This window comes from Pygoscelis adeliae, unplaced genomic scaffold (genome assembly GCF_000699105.1).
Source record: "Pygoscelis adeliae isolate BGI_AS28 unplaced genomic scaffold, ASM69910v1 Scaffold370, whole genome shotgun sequence".
NCBI lineage: Eukaryota > Metazoa > Chordata > Aves > Sphenisciformes > Spheniscidae > Pygoscelis > Pygoscelis adeliae.
The window spans coordinates 424,480-441,389 of NW_008823870.1; the positions used below are offsets into that span (position 1 = coordinate 424,480).

Genomic DNA, 16,910 nt, shown 5'->3' on the forward strand with positions numbered 1-16,910 from the left:
CCCTTCAGCCACCACAGCAGCTTTGGGTCTTGGAGAACCATTTGAGAAAGCAATTGGGTTTCAAATGTCTCCCTTTCCAGGTATTACAGACACATTTTAGTATGACAAGCAAATGCATTACTTAAAGATGTCACAAAAAATACAGAAGAGACTGGGGGGGGAGGTAACCCAAAAAAACTAGAATTACATAGCTCATTTTTTCCCCGTATTTCACGGAAAGCAGGTCCTCTCTGTGCCCCGACTACTGCTGCACTGCCCTCCTCCACCTCCGTCCTCTCCTCGGCGGGAGCTATGAAACACGCGGGGACTTAATCTGTACTATTCGTTAGGTTCAATACCAGTCCTTGCGTCTCACTGTAATTTCTGCCCCTGCTAATTACAGAGGGAGGCGATGCCAAACCCAGCAACAGGCTGCTCAGGATGCCTCTGGCACCGGGTCTCTGCAGCGGATGGCAATGGGATGAGGGATGCTAAAAAAGGCTTTTCTCCCACCTTGGTCCTAGCAGGCTCCCTCCAAAAACCCTTCCTTTTTCAATAGGGAAGAGGTGGATCGGGAAAACAGAAAAAAAAGAAAAAACCCGCGACATTAGAAAGCAAGAGCTGTTTTTTGTGTTAGTGAGACATACGGAAACTTTGCGAGCCTGAACACAGCTGAAATGGCAGGAAAACATCCGCAGCCGAAACTTCACGTATCAGTTCCCAGGGGAGCGGAGGAGTTAAACATTTATGGCAGTGCGAATAAGACATGACATTTACTGAATAATAAACTGCAAACATGTCTGTTAATGCGGCTTTTTGGGATCTCCTCGCCATCAAACACTTAACCCCAGCAAGAAAAACACCAAAACGCAAACAATCCCTGCGACTGCATGTTAAACAGGCAGAGCACAGGGGAGGGCTTTGCGCGTTTTTATTTAAAGTTGGAGGCCGTAGGGAGCACTGTCAAGATAAATAGCCTGCAACCTCGCTCAAAGGCTTTCAAATCCATTCATCTGAAGGAATACAATTAAATCCTGAACAATCGGGTTAAAACTTTAACCTGTCAAGATTGCAGCTGTTCCATTTTTAATCAATCTGATTTCATTCAATAAAATGCTCATTAAGGCAATTAATAAGAGTTTGGTGTCACAAGCCATCAAGCATGACTGGGAGTTTTCACTCGGTGGCCGACGCATTGATTAGCGAGTCAAGTCATCAGTGAGAATGAGTCAATGTGCTGAAGCATGAGCAACGTTACCTTGTTTTAGGGGAAGTTGTTAGCCATTCTTCATGCTTTTCAAATGTTATTAAATAAGCTGCAATTTCCTGAAAGAGAAACGCAGAAAGAAAAAAAAGTTATTTGCATGGCTGTGTTGGAAACTGGAAAGTTTTACAACAGACAAGTTTTATAACAGAGACAAGGAGCCACCAGCCCTGGGATAGGTCTGCAGCTTAAATCAGGTTTTGACTGAAATAGCGAGCTCGCTCAACGTTTGTATTCATGCCACCAAAGCCAGACTTAAATAACGTAATGAAGGGATGCAAATAAGGAAAGGCATTAACATTTTCCAGCACAGACAATTTGCTGGTAACTTTGGTGACCGCAGCATCACTGAAAGCCTGGCGTTACGTCAGGAGGCAAAGGGGAGGACAGCGACAACACGGACACGGGAAGCTAAATTAAATATTTATAAATAGAACAGCATCACTGCAGAGAGAATTACTGAATTATTAATCGTTGCCATAAAAAGCCAGCGGGTGACATCAACATAAGTCATCGCTCCCACTTGCAGGAATGATACGGGCGATTACTTCCAGATCAGAACCGATTTGTTTGCAGGAAATTAGCGGCGCCGGCAAGATAATTCACGACACTGCTTCTGCATACGCCTGACGAACGTGGGATGGCCGCCCATCAATTTCCTTGGTACAAACCCAGAGTGGTTGTGGGGCGGCCACACCGCAGACAGGCTGAGCATCGTCAGCAGCCCCAGGAGAGACCAGGGCGACCCGCGCTGGCGGAGATGCAGGACCAATGACTGTCCCTAACCACGATGGCTGCTGTCACCACATCAGCCACGTCCCGACACCTAGAGATGGCCAAGGACCCCTGGGGCTGCAGTCCACAGGCTGCTGAAAACAAGCTTTTTTCCCCACACATGAAGATATACTCAGAAATACGTAGTTTTTTGATGGTTCTCTTCCAAAAATTGCCTCCCAGCTGGGTCCAGAGTCTCCCTGTCCGAGAGACTTGCAATAGCAAAAGCTATGCAGAAAGGTCAGTGAAGATGCCTTGAACGTTCCATTGCCTCAAATCAGACCCCCAAATCACACGCAGTTTAATCTCCAGAGCCACTGCAACAGAAGCATCTACAGGCTGCACCATCATGAAGGTACACACACAAGAAATGGGTCTTTCGACCAGGAGAGGATTTTTTTTTTTTTTTAAAGTAGTTCTATATAAGGGCTGTAGCTGTATAGTACCAAAGCTAAAAAAATCCACAATGCTCTCCAACCAGCTGGCCCAAGCATCTGCTAGAGCCACAAAATGCAATTATATTACTCCCAAACGAGACGTAAAAATATCTTGTTTCCAATACTCTTGGTTTTAAGACTCATACTTAATGTCCTCTGGGTATTGCAGCGGTGCCAGATCTCCGTGTTATGTACTTTATTAGAGTTGTGTGAATGTCATATTAATGACTCCTAACCAACATGTTTACACTGCAAATAAATTCTCCCAGAATCCACTGCCGCACCCCTCATTTCCCAAGCCCGACTCTGCATTTTTAAATGATTATCATAGCAGCAGACGATGGGAGCAGTACCGCTTCTATGTGAGCCAGGAGGAGGAGCAGTGACACGAAGCTCCAAAAACACCTCTTTTTAATTTCTGGCTAATTGTCGCGTAAAATTCAATATCAAAATAACCCGATGCAGCCCTCCACCGAGACGCCAGTCGATGGCACAGCATCTACACTCATGACCTTCCCAGAGAACACGCCAAACCTTGCACTTTTACAGGAGCTGCAGTTGAATCAGATGCAAGTGCTAAAATTCGGACACTGCATGGCCAAAAAGGTCTGGCCCCAGGAGTCCACTGGGCTCCAAAGAGGCATCACCCATTTTTCCCCACAAGAGCCACTGATGCAGCATTAACTCATGGCTTTGACACAGGGTGTGATGTGTAGGAGCCAACCACTGATTTTATGCATGTATATATAAAAAACCCCATAAAATCCTCTGCAACTGAAATTCTTCAGAAAATATGAAACAAGATCTCTGCTTTTTTTTTTTTTTTTTGAAGCCAGTACAGTATTTCCACCAAATGTGCTGTGGTCTGCAGAATTTTATTCCCAACCCATCCCACATTATGTCCTCAACTCAGTACGTTACAAATCTGCATCATCTCGCACCTTACAGCGAGACGAGCTTTGGAGATACCAAGGAACAAGCACCAGCGGATGCCGAAGAGGGAGCTCTCTGTACATCCTCTCTAACACCCAAGTCCCCTGGACGCTTGTGGTGGATGGTCTGTATGAGCAGGCATTTACAGAAACAAATCTCTTCGATGCAGAGGCGGATCCGGCTGATTCACCCTCAAAATCCTGCAAAAATAGGCAGGTTTGGGGGGTTTCAGATTAGCATGGGATTTTGCCTATTCCTACTAAAAATCAGCTTGCTGTAAGGAGAATAAAGCAATTTTTAACTTTCATGGCTGAATAAACATATTGCTATAGCACAGAAAACCAACGTATTTCAGGTGAACGAACATCAGTCTTACCCAAGGCTTATTTACTTTATTCCTTCCAGCCAGCCTATACCCTGCACACTCGAAATCTTCGTCCCAAAACTGTCACTGACGGGAGGAGCTGCAGCAACGAGACGCTCCTGTTTGGAGGCAGAACATTTATTTCCATGCTGCTGGCCTGGGCCTGCTCAGCAAATTTGGGCAGACCAAAGAATAAGCTGCAGACTGATGCTTGCAGGCATGTGGGCGACCCACCGAAACACACGCACGTGTTACTGAGATGTCCAGGGAGCTCCGACCCCTGCTGCAGTGGTACGGAAAGCCACAGCTCCAACCAGACTCCAAGCTGGATCTTCAGACAACTCAAAACGTTTAATTCAATTCTTCTAACAGGATAAAAGAAGGATCTGCATCAACTAGGATAGGAGCTCCCTCAGGCTTTCTGCTTAATGATATATTACAGCCTGATTTCCCTCCTCCAGAGGAAATACCTTGGATAACAAGGAAAATCTAGCTCACGGCAGCGCTATAAATTAACACGTACAGCGGAGAGACAGCAAATCCTCCACGCTGCCTTCCGTGCCCCAAGTACTCAGAATTACAAGGACCGGCATGCAAACGGGGCAAAAAACCCCCCTGCACCATCTGCTCACCCTGCCCGTGCCTGCCTGCAACCCTGTCGCCCAGAGCACCTCATCCTTCACCGGGACGTCTCAGCATCACCAGCGAGGAGGGGCCGTCGTGCTCAGCATCACGAGCTACCGTCCGCCGGCTCCTTGATCTGGTTCGCATGGCCGCTGGTGCAGGGGGACCCGAAACAGGGCACACAGAGTCCAAACAAGGTTTGGTGTCAGGAGAGCTTCTGCCACAGTGGCTGAACACCATCCCAGCCACACAACCCCATGTTGCGCAGGGGAGAAGTGAGCAGAAATGCCTATTTACAGTTTGACACCTATGTGCCAACTTCTGTCACTACATAAGCACCAAGACTCTGGGAGAATAATCTCTCGTCTGCCACCTCAAACTGGAGCAGAACTATGAGAAACAGATGACTCAGTGATGCTCAGTGATGCTTGCAGCAAACACACACACACAAAGCCAGGCAAAAAGGCGAGTTTCCAGTGAAAGGCACATCCTGGGCACCAGGGTGAACCCTAAACAGCAAAATGCTGGTTTTCTAAGGGAAATAGATAGGAGAGCTGTGTGCACCATGCACAAGAAGCAGAGGAGCTCAGCAGCGAGACACCTCAGGTCAGCGCCCGCAGCCTGGATGGAGAAAGCCTGTCCCAGGGATGGGATGCAGACCAGGGTGGGAAGGATGGGTTGGGGAAAACTCCTCTGCTGTCAGCAGCAAACCCCCTTTAAATCCAGTTTTTTAAATGTTCTGCTTTCTGTAACTATACGACTTTGTGTCCATCACCCAGGAAAGTCCCAGCAAACCGCAGAATCCAGGGTTGACAGCAAACAGACAGGTACCGCACGCACAGCGGCAGATCCTCCGAGGTTGGAGGCAGGAGCGAAAGGAGATGCTTTTTGTGGAAGAGACAACACAGGCAGCATGCACACACAAATCCACAGCCAAGCAGCTCCTCCAAGCAAAGTCCAAACCAAGCTAAGGGCGAGCCCAAGCAGCTCAAGTCATAAGAAAAAAAAAAGCTATTTTTTTTTCCAATCCATCGGCGTGGTGAGGAAAGCACCACCTGTGAGACGCAAAATACAAGGATGAGGTTTCTGAGAAGTCTTGAAGCCACAGGCAGCACAGACAGCGCTGCAGCTGGGAGCAGTTGGCACTCCGAAAACCCAGGGTCAAACCCGCCCCGAGCAGCCCAAGTCTGGAAATTTTCCTCCCAAACACCATATCCCACACAGCTTCTTGCAATAAATTAATTCCTACAGAGCTTTTCCTATACGCAGATTGGAAAAATAAATCTGAAAGGCCCAGAAGAAAGTGGTCAGACTAATGCTGATGTTTTATCACCAGTTTGCAAGAGATGCTTTTTTAAAGCGTGTGCCTGCGCTTTGGAGCACAAGCAGGGCTGCTAATGAAGAGCCGGTGCTCATCAGCTGCTCGGGGCGTGTACCCCTTTGTCACATCAACACCGTTTTTCCTTTTGAAAAAAGGGGGAAGAAATAGATTTATCACTAGAAGACACAAAGTCATTAAATAATTAAAAACAAAACTATAGGCACAATAAAAGCCCTCTGATAACCACCCCCCACCCCTGCATTTTAATGTGCATTAATTCCCCTAATGATTCACTCTGTGTGTCTTACAGGGTCAAATCAATGTCTTCACCAAAAAATTCAATTACATCCCATTCATCGTATCTTTGGAGTGAGGCTATTGTTTGCTTTTGTCTCCTATCAAACCCTTTTTCCATTGCTTCTTGCCCGAGATTACAAACAAAAGGCAGCGTGGCACCAGCAAGGTCAGACAAGACAGAGCCAGGCTTTGAAACCCAGCTCTCTGTCCTCAGCTTTGCTGTTTAATTACAAGGCAAGTGCAGGAAATAACAGGATGTGCATGCTCGCCGTAAACGCCTGACTCATCGCCGCCGGTGAGTCCCCCCGAGGCAGCGGTCAGGGTAAGCGGCATTGGGTGGACCCCAAGGCCACCCAAGAGCATCTCTATGGGCGAGGGTACTGGGCACTAAGCCCAGCAGCCCCTTGGCCGGGATGTCCCACCCGGCCCCACATCCCTTCTAAGCCCAGCTTTGGAAACAACGTCAGCAAGTAAACTGAGCGAGCATTGCTGAGAAAGTTGGAAATACTGCAAGTTGTGCAGATCTAGATCTGTTTCCGACTGTGCCTGCCAATTTCACGGCAACGCTCAGAGCGTGGCTTTCCCACCTAAGTGAGAGCCTGCAGGACTGAGCCCTACGTTCATAGGTTGTAAGATACAGGTGAGGAAAAAAGGTTTAATTTGATCAGCTAATGGAAGCACCCCATAAAGCAATTAGATAATTTAACATTAAAACCACACGAGTTATGTCTTATCCTAAACTTGGTCATATAATTCAGTGGTTTAATTTATACTTTGTTGCTCAGGCTGAAAGCATTTTCTATAAATGAACATTTATTTTTATTTTGCATTCCCCTGTTTGTTAAGATTATTAGTTCAAATGCATCAGAGCCATCAGCTGTAAAGCCAAGTTAACTGCATTAGACAAGATGCACGTGGGCTATAGTGTCTCTAGACGACTGCCGCCGAAGCCTTTCCCATCACTCTTCCTCCAGCTTCTCCCCAACAGCCCTGTGCTGCAGTTGTACTGTTAAGTCTTGTGTGAACCGAGCAGAGGAATGAACTGCAGACGTTACCAGCGCAGGGTGCTGCGCCAGGGGCCCAGACCGAGGGGCAGCGGTGGCAGGAGAGCCAGCACCACGCTTCCCACCCAATGCTACGTGACTGCAGCTTCTCGGCCGCTTCAATATTTAACGACAGCACATAACCACCCGGAGCTGCAGCAGAGCAGGCGACCTGACCTCACCTCCCGTGTCCCAGCTGCCGCGGATAGGACGAGCTGCAGCGCTGCAGCCCGGCAGTGTGGGACAAGGAGCAGCCGGGAGCAGCTCGCTGCAGAGCACTCGTCATTGCGTTGCTGCACAGCGGCTTCTGTAAAGCATGCTTCTCTTTACGTACAGGAACTAAAGACAACATCATCACTGAGCAGAGAATGGACCGATGGGCAGGGATCCAACACACCGGCAGTGTCGGAGAGGCCCATTACCCATCACACACGCGGGAAAGCTGCGGACTCTGTTCTGCTCTGAGCTGAAGGACTTGTAGTGGAACACACACATTGCTTGGAAGAAGAAGAAAAAGTTATAAAAGGCTCTGAAATTCACAACGAATACCCCCTGCCTGGCAGAAGACAGTCTCTGAATCTGAACTAAGCCCAGAGGAGATGCAAGGAAAGGCTATTGCACGGGACGTATGCATTTAGGACGCAGCTGTAGTCGTGCCTCCCGCCAATGCTGTTGGATGGAGCATCCTGCCCCACAGCAAAGGTGTGGGGAGAACAGGCAGTGCCCTGCGAGCGTGCCGCAGGAGCGCCCCAAGCAGCGCAGCGTGCTCCGGGGTGAGCTAATGCTCGTGTCAGCTTGGCTTCATGTGCTAATAGAGACACGAGCTCCAGAGAGAGCAGGACTGCAAGCGCAGAGGTGTCGCTTGACAGAGTCGGCGGGCAATAATCCTGTACGGCTTCTGACCTCAAACCCTGAGTGCAGGCACTCCTTAGCACAAGCTAATCAGGATTATTGTCCTAGGGACGGTACCAAGGGGCTGTCTAAAGCCATGGATTTGAGCAGTAGCTCTCTCTCAGCTCAACCCCCCTCCAGGTCATCTCTGCATCGTTGCGAGGGTATCAGGGAATTCCCACCTGACCTCTCAAAAGAGAAAGAGAAATTGGAACCCAAACAAGATTCTCCGTGCCAGGTAGCTTAGGCCACCTATCTTGTCTCAAAGTAATAAATCATTAGTTTTTTGTTTTTTTTTTTTAAAAAGAAAAGTCTGAATTTCAAGTTATTACTTTGTATGAATTATATGCATCCAAATTAATAAGCCTGAAATATATGCATGTTCTCAGAGAAAGCAGGAGAGTTTGCACACATCTCTGGATTTATACCACAGAGCTAATAAAGTTGCAATCTCTTAAGCAAGCACATTTATTCTCTTAGGAAATCTCCACGTCTTCGCTGCTATAAAGACAAATTCCAGCCCATCACTTCCTTATTGTCCTTCCACTCTGAAATGAAAATACAAATTCATGTTGATTGTGTAGCATCTTCTCAGCTGGGATCAAGCCGTTTTCATTTTCTAGCCATCCCCACTCTCAAAGCCATTAATATTCCGAGTATCACAAATACAAACTGATCTGAAAGCCACACAAAGCAAGTTCTCACTACCTTGTTTAGCATCACTGGAACAAAAATTACAATACCATTTCATTTGTCCAGTTGTTTGGCCTAAAATAGCACTACAGCGTCAAAAGGGACATCGCTTAGTGAGCTGGGGAGAAATCAGAAGCAAAAGAAAAGCAAACAAAGCTTTTGAGTAACCAGCAGAGAAATGCAAGTCAGGCTGCTGTCGGGTTGACAAATACCTGTCAACAACAAAAAACTTTTAAGCAAAATGTTTTATTTCCTTTTCCAGGTAGTGCTTTTTCTTTTTTTTTTTTTTGGTATTGAAGTGTTACCTATCTGCAACTTTCTAAAGCAAAAATCTTGGTCTGCACACTCCGAAGCTGAGAAGGGGGATAAACCCAAATATCAGTACGGTTTTACTGACAACCTGCATTAGCAATACAAACTGGAGGCCGACGGGATAGAGGTTTCCCGGTGTTGCATTTTGCCAAGACAAGCCAGAGTAGGTTGTCAGGCTGGACTTGGTTTTCCAAAGCGTGCCATGAATTTTCTTGCAAAAACCCGCCCAGCCTCACAGCAGCAGCCGCACTTTGGCAGGACTCGCTCTAATTGCCCCCAAAAATGCAGGGGGGAGACGCGGGGCAGCACGGTGTTCCTTCATTTGGTGTCTGATGCAAGGTACCTGAAAGCAAGCTTTCCAGTTACTACATTGCCTCTTCCATCATGACGGAATTAAAGACAAAAATAAATTAAAACTTCATTTAAAATTTATTTTTCTAATTGAGTAAGGGTACAGCAACTAACATTCTATCTAATTAGATGGAAGCCAGGTTTTATTATCAGTATCTGCAGCTAACTAATTGAATCGTTTACAGTCACCACTGCGCCGAGGGGCTCCCTGCCCTGGGAGAGGGAGGTGGCACCGGCGGGGGCTGCTGTGCACAAAACCTCTGCTACGCCTCTGTCCCCTGTGTGGAAAACCGGCATCAGTCCCCGTTTCCTCAGCACCCTCAGGGGGCAGAGATCCGCTTTGTAACGAGGTCCCTGCCTCGTCGGGACTCAAACTTAATCTCCTCAGAGCCGATGCACATTCCTCCTCCGCAAAGACGAGGCGCTGTTGGGAAACGTGGATCCCTGCATCCCTGATGCTCCTCCCTCAGAGCATCCTCCATCCCAGAGTGATGCTCTTGCCCTGGGGATGCCCTTCTCCATCAGCTGCCTGATGGCACCTATGCGAAGATGCTCTGCTTCACCCTGTGCTCCACCACCACAGCTCCCTCAGCAAATGGCTGTTTTTTAAAAATCCCTTTTCTGGCAGACAGAAAAACCACAAGTTGCCAGGATGTGCCGGCTCCCCGAGCCATCACCACTGTGGGTCCCAGCTAGTCGCCTGGGGAAGAAAAGACTTTTCTTTATTCCTGGAGCAATAAGCCAAACCCCGCTCTGGAAGGGTCTTAAAGGAGATTTATTTTGCAGAAGCTGTTTTAGAGCCTCTGCGCAGGAGAGAGTGATAAATATTCCGGCTTTCCCCAGTCTCCACTGCTGCTGCTTGTTCCCCTGGGAAGCGGCAAAGCAATAAGAGAGGGGAGAGGGAGAGAGAAAATGTAAAGGTGGAACAAAAGACTCGTCACCAAAACCTGGGACTGGCGAACACAACCCAGTGACATTCACCCACAAGGATGTGGGGATGGGGGGGCAGAGCTCACCCCTATTAATGCGGTGCATGCTCACACGCAGCAGAGGCATTTATTTATACCTGTGAAAATATCATTAAATAGCTTAAGCCAGACCACTTGGTTTGTCACCCTAACAGATGAAAAAAAACACAATTTTGGGGGCTCAAAGTGTTTCTTGCTTTCCCTTGCTTTGCCAGAGAGCAGAAGATGACCCGCAGCCTGCTGGCTGCTGCCAGCTCCTTCACCCAGCCTCACCCAGCAGAAAACACCTCTGCAGAGTTTAAATCTTGCAAAAGAGGTGCAATGGCAGCCCTGGGACTGCTAATTGGCACCGCAGGAGAATAAAGCCACGGAGTGGAAAGCGCATTTGGTTGGGGAGATGTACGTCTTGTTTCTCCGTGTTGTGCATGGCGGCAAGCGGCTGGATTGCAGGCAGTGGGATGTTTTCATTAATAACAGCGTCTTGCTAACCATCTGCTAATGGTCCACACTACTAATTTAACAGAAAAAAATGGAATAGATTACTCTTACAGTTTTCAATTAAAGTACATGATGTCTTCAAACTGCAACCTTAATTAGACATTACAGGATGACATTTAGGAATCCTCAGCTCTGATAGCTGATCAAGTCATCTGACTGTGAAGGCGTTTTGCAGTAATGCCAGGGCAGCACGCACCCAGGGCACTGCCAAAAGGGGTGCCCCTCGAGTTTTAACACTTGAGCAGCTTGGTTTAACTCCTGAAGTTAAAGGAGTAAAAGAGCAAAACCAACAGTGGCCTCAGCACAACAGAAAAACCAGCCACAACAGGTTTTACACCTATGCCTAAACACTTCCAGGGAGATTTCATGGAAATGGAGAACTTGATCTATCCAGATAAAGGTGCCCCATAGCATCCCCGCCTAACAACCGCTTTCCTGCATCCCACCAAACTCAGATGCTCTCCGCTGATAATTAATAATTAATGATCATTTTACATGATCCTATTTAGACCGCATTCATAGATCTTTTTCCAGCACACATAAGACTTCAGCCCACTCTGCTATACTTTTCATTAAAATTTTAATTTGAGAAGTTGCTGGAGATTGTTTATTACTAAAAGGAAAACACCGATTGAGCTGTACAGATTTGTAAGGCTCAGCTCAGTTAAACCAAGGCATTTCTCCCAGGTCAGCATGACCAGAGCTCAAAGTGGCTAGCCCCTGTCACTCTTAAACTTCTATAAAGTAGCAAGTGGACAACTTAAGTGCTTTATTTTCAAGGCCAAACCTAGTATGAAGAAACTGGATTAAGATGAGAAATAATTTCCTCTGAAACACATGAATAGAAGGAAAAAACCCAATCAAGCGAAGAAGCAGTGGTTAACAGACACCAGAGTTAAACGAGATTGCTCGGCAATTTCACCTGCCAGATACACATGGAAAATAGTAAACTTAAATATGCAATGGGTCTTCGTAATAGCAAGACCATAATTCTGCACAAACACACTTAGCAATGGCTGTCCTGAACGGCTCAGATGAGAAGTACTTGTTAGTCACAAGTATTAGCAAAGTCAGACCTTGAACCAGCCGGTGCCTAATGGGATTAGGATAGATTTTATCTTCCATTTAAGTCCCAAACTGAGGGATAGTTAGTAAAACAGAGCGATATTAAATAATGCCCAATCTTTAGTTACTGGAAAATACCCACAGATCATTACATGATTATTTTATTATTATTCTTTCTCTTAAATGACCTTGGACTAAACCCTGTGATTTAAAGAAACATGAGAACTGTCGTCTTGCTGTCACTGTTAGCGTTAGTACCCCAGATGGGACTTCTCTTCCGTACCCTGAAAGAGTCAAATATGCAGTGGGATAAAAAAAAGACAATTCAGTCAGATACATGTATCTACAATGTATTAATTACTGCGTAATAGTAAAAAGCTCAATTATCTTACATAATTCAAACACTCACACAGTCTGAAGATGCTGAAGAGTGTCCCCATGCTCTGGAGCAGGCACGCAGCATGGGGAGATGCTACCCTGCTCTCAACTCCCACAGAAACAAAGAGGAACATTTAATTTTCTGCAGCTCTCCTCCATCGACTGGCAAACCCCAACCGCGCTTTGGTGCATCACGGCAAGACAGACCAGATCATCTTCTGTTAACCTACCTTTGTGGGCAATGCAAGACTTTGAACCCTGCTGAATGGAAAATCAAAGGGCACTCTTTACCTAAAAAATTTAGCAAAAATACCGATTTGGGGGAGAAAAGGTCCCAAATGACTTTGCCACTGAATCACTTTTGTGTTTATTCTGATAGGCTCCCACTGAGTCCAGCCAAACCATCACACACGTGAGGGAGAAACACAAGGGATCTCTATACAAAACATACCACTGTAATGCTGTATATAGGGTTTTTTTTTCCTCTTTCACCTCTCTAATTCTTCCCCAGCTAAGGCATGTGGGCTATAGTATTAAACATCTTCCAGACAGTACCTCCTACTTTTATTGTCTTCTTCAATTGAGGAAGACAAATTGAGACTATTTAACTCTTTTGCCTTGTTTCAATAAAACAGCCAAGTTAATTTCAGTTGGAAGAACAGTGGCTGAAGTAGTACTTCAGGCAGCATCTGCGTTATTAATCTTTTTTCCTACTTTATTCAGGTTTAAGTACCACATCATCAGCAAATGCACTAAGTTTAACTTTTTATTTTCTATCCAAATTGAAAGAGTTCAAACCTGTTCGATTTCCATTTTTTGAGGGAAAGCAGGAGCTCGTCGCAGGCAAGGAAGAGCCTAAAGCTGAATCCCTATCAAGGGAGCAATCCCACAGCAGACACCGGAGGAGATCCGCAGAGAGGAAAACTCGCAGAGCCATTCCCATCACCTTCTGTCAATGCCACCAGGCGTGCTGTCCCGCGAAAGGCAATCCCATATCTCCAGTCAAGACTGGCTGAGTCCAACATGTCCAGCCCCAGTAAACAGGGCTGAAGGATGCTGGTGGATTTTAAGCTGTAACAGTCTGGACCGCTGGTCTTAGGAACACATTTTGGGGGAAAACATTGGGTTTTGTTTATTTGCAACCTGCTGCTACAATTGTTTGGCTGGGAGCCTGCAGAGACTTCCTTCTTTTGGGTTTCAAAGAGCAAAACATGGACACGAAATTAATAGCGCTAGTCAGAGCAGGATACTGTGCTTGGTACTTGCAATTATTCTTTTTTAACTTGCCAAATGCATAGTCTTAAATAGCAGTCGGTGGCAGTAGGCTACAAGGATGCTACAAGGATGCTGTGCAGATACCTCCCATATGCCCACCTGGGGAGGAGATCTCCATCCAGCGCCAGAGCAAAGTCCCGGCTGGCCCCAGCTCTCGTTCCGAGTTGAGACCAGAAACCCATCGTGTGTTCCCCCGTGGATTAGGAACACGGTGGCCTCGCTAATGAGCCTGCGCGTGTGGTCCCTCAAACCTCAGCTCCTGGGTAGCAGCTGACCCTGCTCTGGCCACGAGCATCACCCTCCAGCCCGGCTCATCCTTCCCACTCCATGGGTGACAAAGTCCTGCTCCTTGCAACGAGGCAGCTAGGCCAAAACGCCAGCTGAGGTGACAATACCAGGGCTTTCTCAATCTGCCTTCTCCTGCAAGGAGACAGCAGCAAACCCTTCCACCAAAGAATTGTACAAGGTTCATTAAAAGGAAAATATCCATGGTAGTTGTCCCTTTCTGCATATTCCTCACTCCAATATTCTCTAACATAATAACGTTCCACATTCCTGCAGAACTGTCTTTTCAGCATGTTTTTGCATTATGCCTAATTTTGTAAGAGTTTTTCAGTCCCACATAACGACACAGTTCAATGCAGAATCAGATATAAATCTGGCTTAAGAGACTCTCAACAGGAATTCATTTAAAACTGTACATGTTAAAAGATTCTGTCTCTGATTTATGGCATTTTCTTATTTCAAACAGGGAATTAAAATCCTTCTTAAAAGACACATATTAAATCATGATAAAATCTGTATTCGAATGATGATGCTGGTCAGACCGAGAGCCACAAAGCACGGAAACCTGGAAATAGCAGTAACTGGTACATTTTACTTTCTCGGCTAAAGCAGTCCCCCATATCTTAATTAGTGTAAAATGGTGTCCTGGATGCTGCTGCTTTCATGCTTCACATATCCCCATCCTGCCCTCCGAGTGCAAGGATCTCTCTTCTCCTGAAGATCTAGCTAAGTAAAGGAGTTGCTGTACCTTAAAAGATTATTTAATGGTTTTATTCCTTTTGTATTGTTTACATGGAAGACTCTCCCAGCTCTCCAAGGTGCTCTGTAAATATCGCACAAGTGCCCCTGTACTATTGTGCAAACAACATTTAATCTTAAAAAAAATTACCAATGCTACTCATTATTATCATTCCTATAATAATTTTTAATATTTCATACCTGTGAACAGATAAAATTACACCGATTGAGTCCTGAGCATCACAGCATTCGCAGCCCCATACCTGAGCACAGTGAGGCCGATGAAAGTTTATGAAAAGCGTTTGAAATGAAGCCGTGCCGTGTGCTGATACAATTCCCAAGTGTTTTATTAAGTATTCAAGTTCCCAAAAGAACAGGGGCCTATGAGATACTAATGGCTTTCGGCTGTCCTGCCTAGAGGCGCATCCACTGCTCCGCCAGATGCCAATCCCTTGCAAGAGTCATAATCTTGTGTTGCTCCATTAAAATAAAAAAAATCTAAATGGAAGGAGGACCAATGTCAAATATAGGAGTAAACAAGTAGAGGTGGCCAGAAAAAATGTTATTCAAATATTAATATAAATTAGTTACTCATTAATCACAGCCCACAGAGCTATTAGCAGAAACCGAAAGCTCCCTGCCGCGCAGCCTTCAGAGATGCAAAATGCGGTGCCCATTCATTCATTAAAGCCTCTTTGGGTCACCCCGATGCTCAGACCCAAAAGTACCCTGGTTAACTGCGGTGACGAGGCTCCGAAATTCTATTTCTAGGACCCAACTGTCTCTCACAAATCTTCCCAGAGACAATATAATGGAGTTTAAGGTCTTCTGCTGCCATTTCTCTTCATCACACAGCTGTGCGAGCAAAATCAAATACCAGCAGGTATTTGTTCTCTTCCCCAAACATCCACCCAATTAATCCAAATAAACCTCAAACAAAACCTAGGGTGTCAATGGGATAAAAAAGACCTTTCAAAATTGTTGGTATTATTACCCAAAACATTATAAATGATCCCATTACACAACCACTTAAGAAATACATCTTCCTTCCACCGGGCAGGACGGAGCTGCTACGGGCTGAGCATCAGAGCCAGGAGGTCTGCAGGGGTCTGCAGGGGTCCCCCAGCCCTCCCCGCTGGGAAGCAACTGCAACAGCAAAAGAAAAAAGAAAAACCAAAACGCCTTAGAAAGTAGAGTTTTGTTCCCAGGCTAAGTTAAGACCCGAGCCATTTGTGTTATAAATCTGAGTGCTGGGTTCTCTTTCCTCATTTTAAGCGTTCATGGCTCATTAAGTTCTTCCTCCTCCTTTTAACTGTTACTTGAGGTTTAGAAAGAAAAAAAAAAACAAAAACCAACATGAAAAATGAGTATTGGAACCCGGCTGCAATCTCCAATTCCCAGCTGGTGCTGCTGGGTTGGTTGGTTTTGGTGGGTTTTTTTTTTGTTGGTTTTGTTTTGTTTTTTTTTTTCCCCCAGATCTCCCCCAGAAAATCGATGGATTCTTCGCAGAAATGGGAACGACAGGTCAAGTTTCTGGAAGCAGCTCACGAATGCTCATTAACGGATGAGATCAGCTCCTGTGCAACTCGTTAGGCTCATGGCTGCCATCAAACCATCCTCCCTTCTGTGTGGGGCATGAAAGCGGAAATATTTCTGCTCTAGATAGGTATCCGGCCATGACTATTAACCCAGGGCCATTAGTCTGGGGCATCACAGCAGATCTGACCCCCGAGAAGGACCTGCTATCAGCAGCTGGTTTTCATCCGCTGGAAACTCACCCTTCCAACCCAGAATTATTTGGTAAGTGGAACAGAAAGTAAACAACCTAAAACCAGAGCAGCATCAGGGAACCATAAATTCTTTGCAAGTTATTTTCAGAGTTCTGAGATCTTACTCATTCCTCACTTTTGAGAAAACATTTAAGAAAAAAAGGACAAGGGAAAAAAAAAGACAAGAAAAACAGGACATTATTTGTACGATAAAAGCCGTTTACAATTCTGAGCAGTGCCAGGGCAGCAAACTGCCCAGGATTTCTTGCATTTCTCCTTGGAAAGGAGTCAATCAGAAGGTTGGTGTAAAACCAGGGATGAATGCCCGTATTACCCAGGGGAGAGCGCGAGGGATGCGTGCTCCTGGAGCGGTCCGGCCGCTCTGCCTGGCGCAGCTGCCTGCACAATCTCGGGTCACCTTTTGGCTGCCAACAGCGGCTGGAAAATCACTGCAGGCTGTGCCGGGGCTGCCTCGTGTTTTATTAAATAGAGAGGAGACGGCTGAGAGCACTAATAATGTTTTCCAAAGGTTAAGCATTACAGGCGGTTTCATGGTCTTTACATTTTCAGTGGTTGATTGCTGACTTTTTTTTTTTTTAAATAAAAATAATCATAAATCCAAACATCTGCTCCCAGGGAAGGGGGGGGAGC

General features: G+C 46.1%; 1 protein-coding gene across 1 annotated transcript in view; it reads right to left on the reverse strand.

The window, feature by feature from the left end:
• The window catches only part of CAMTA1 (calmodulin binding transcription activator 1), a 336,801-nt gene that overhangs the window by 248,831 nt on the left and 71,060 nt on the right, over window positions 1-16,910 (reverse strand). The window contains exon 4 of the mRNA XM_009333436.1: window positions 1,238-1,305. Coding sequence (XP_009331711.1) covers window positions 1,238-1,305 — 68 coding nt within the window. The remainder of the gene's footprint in view (window positions 1-1,237; window positions 1,306-16,910) is intronic.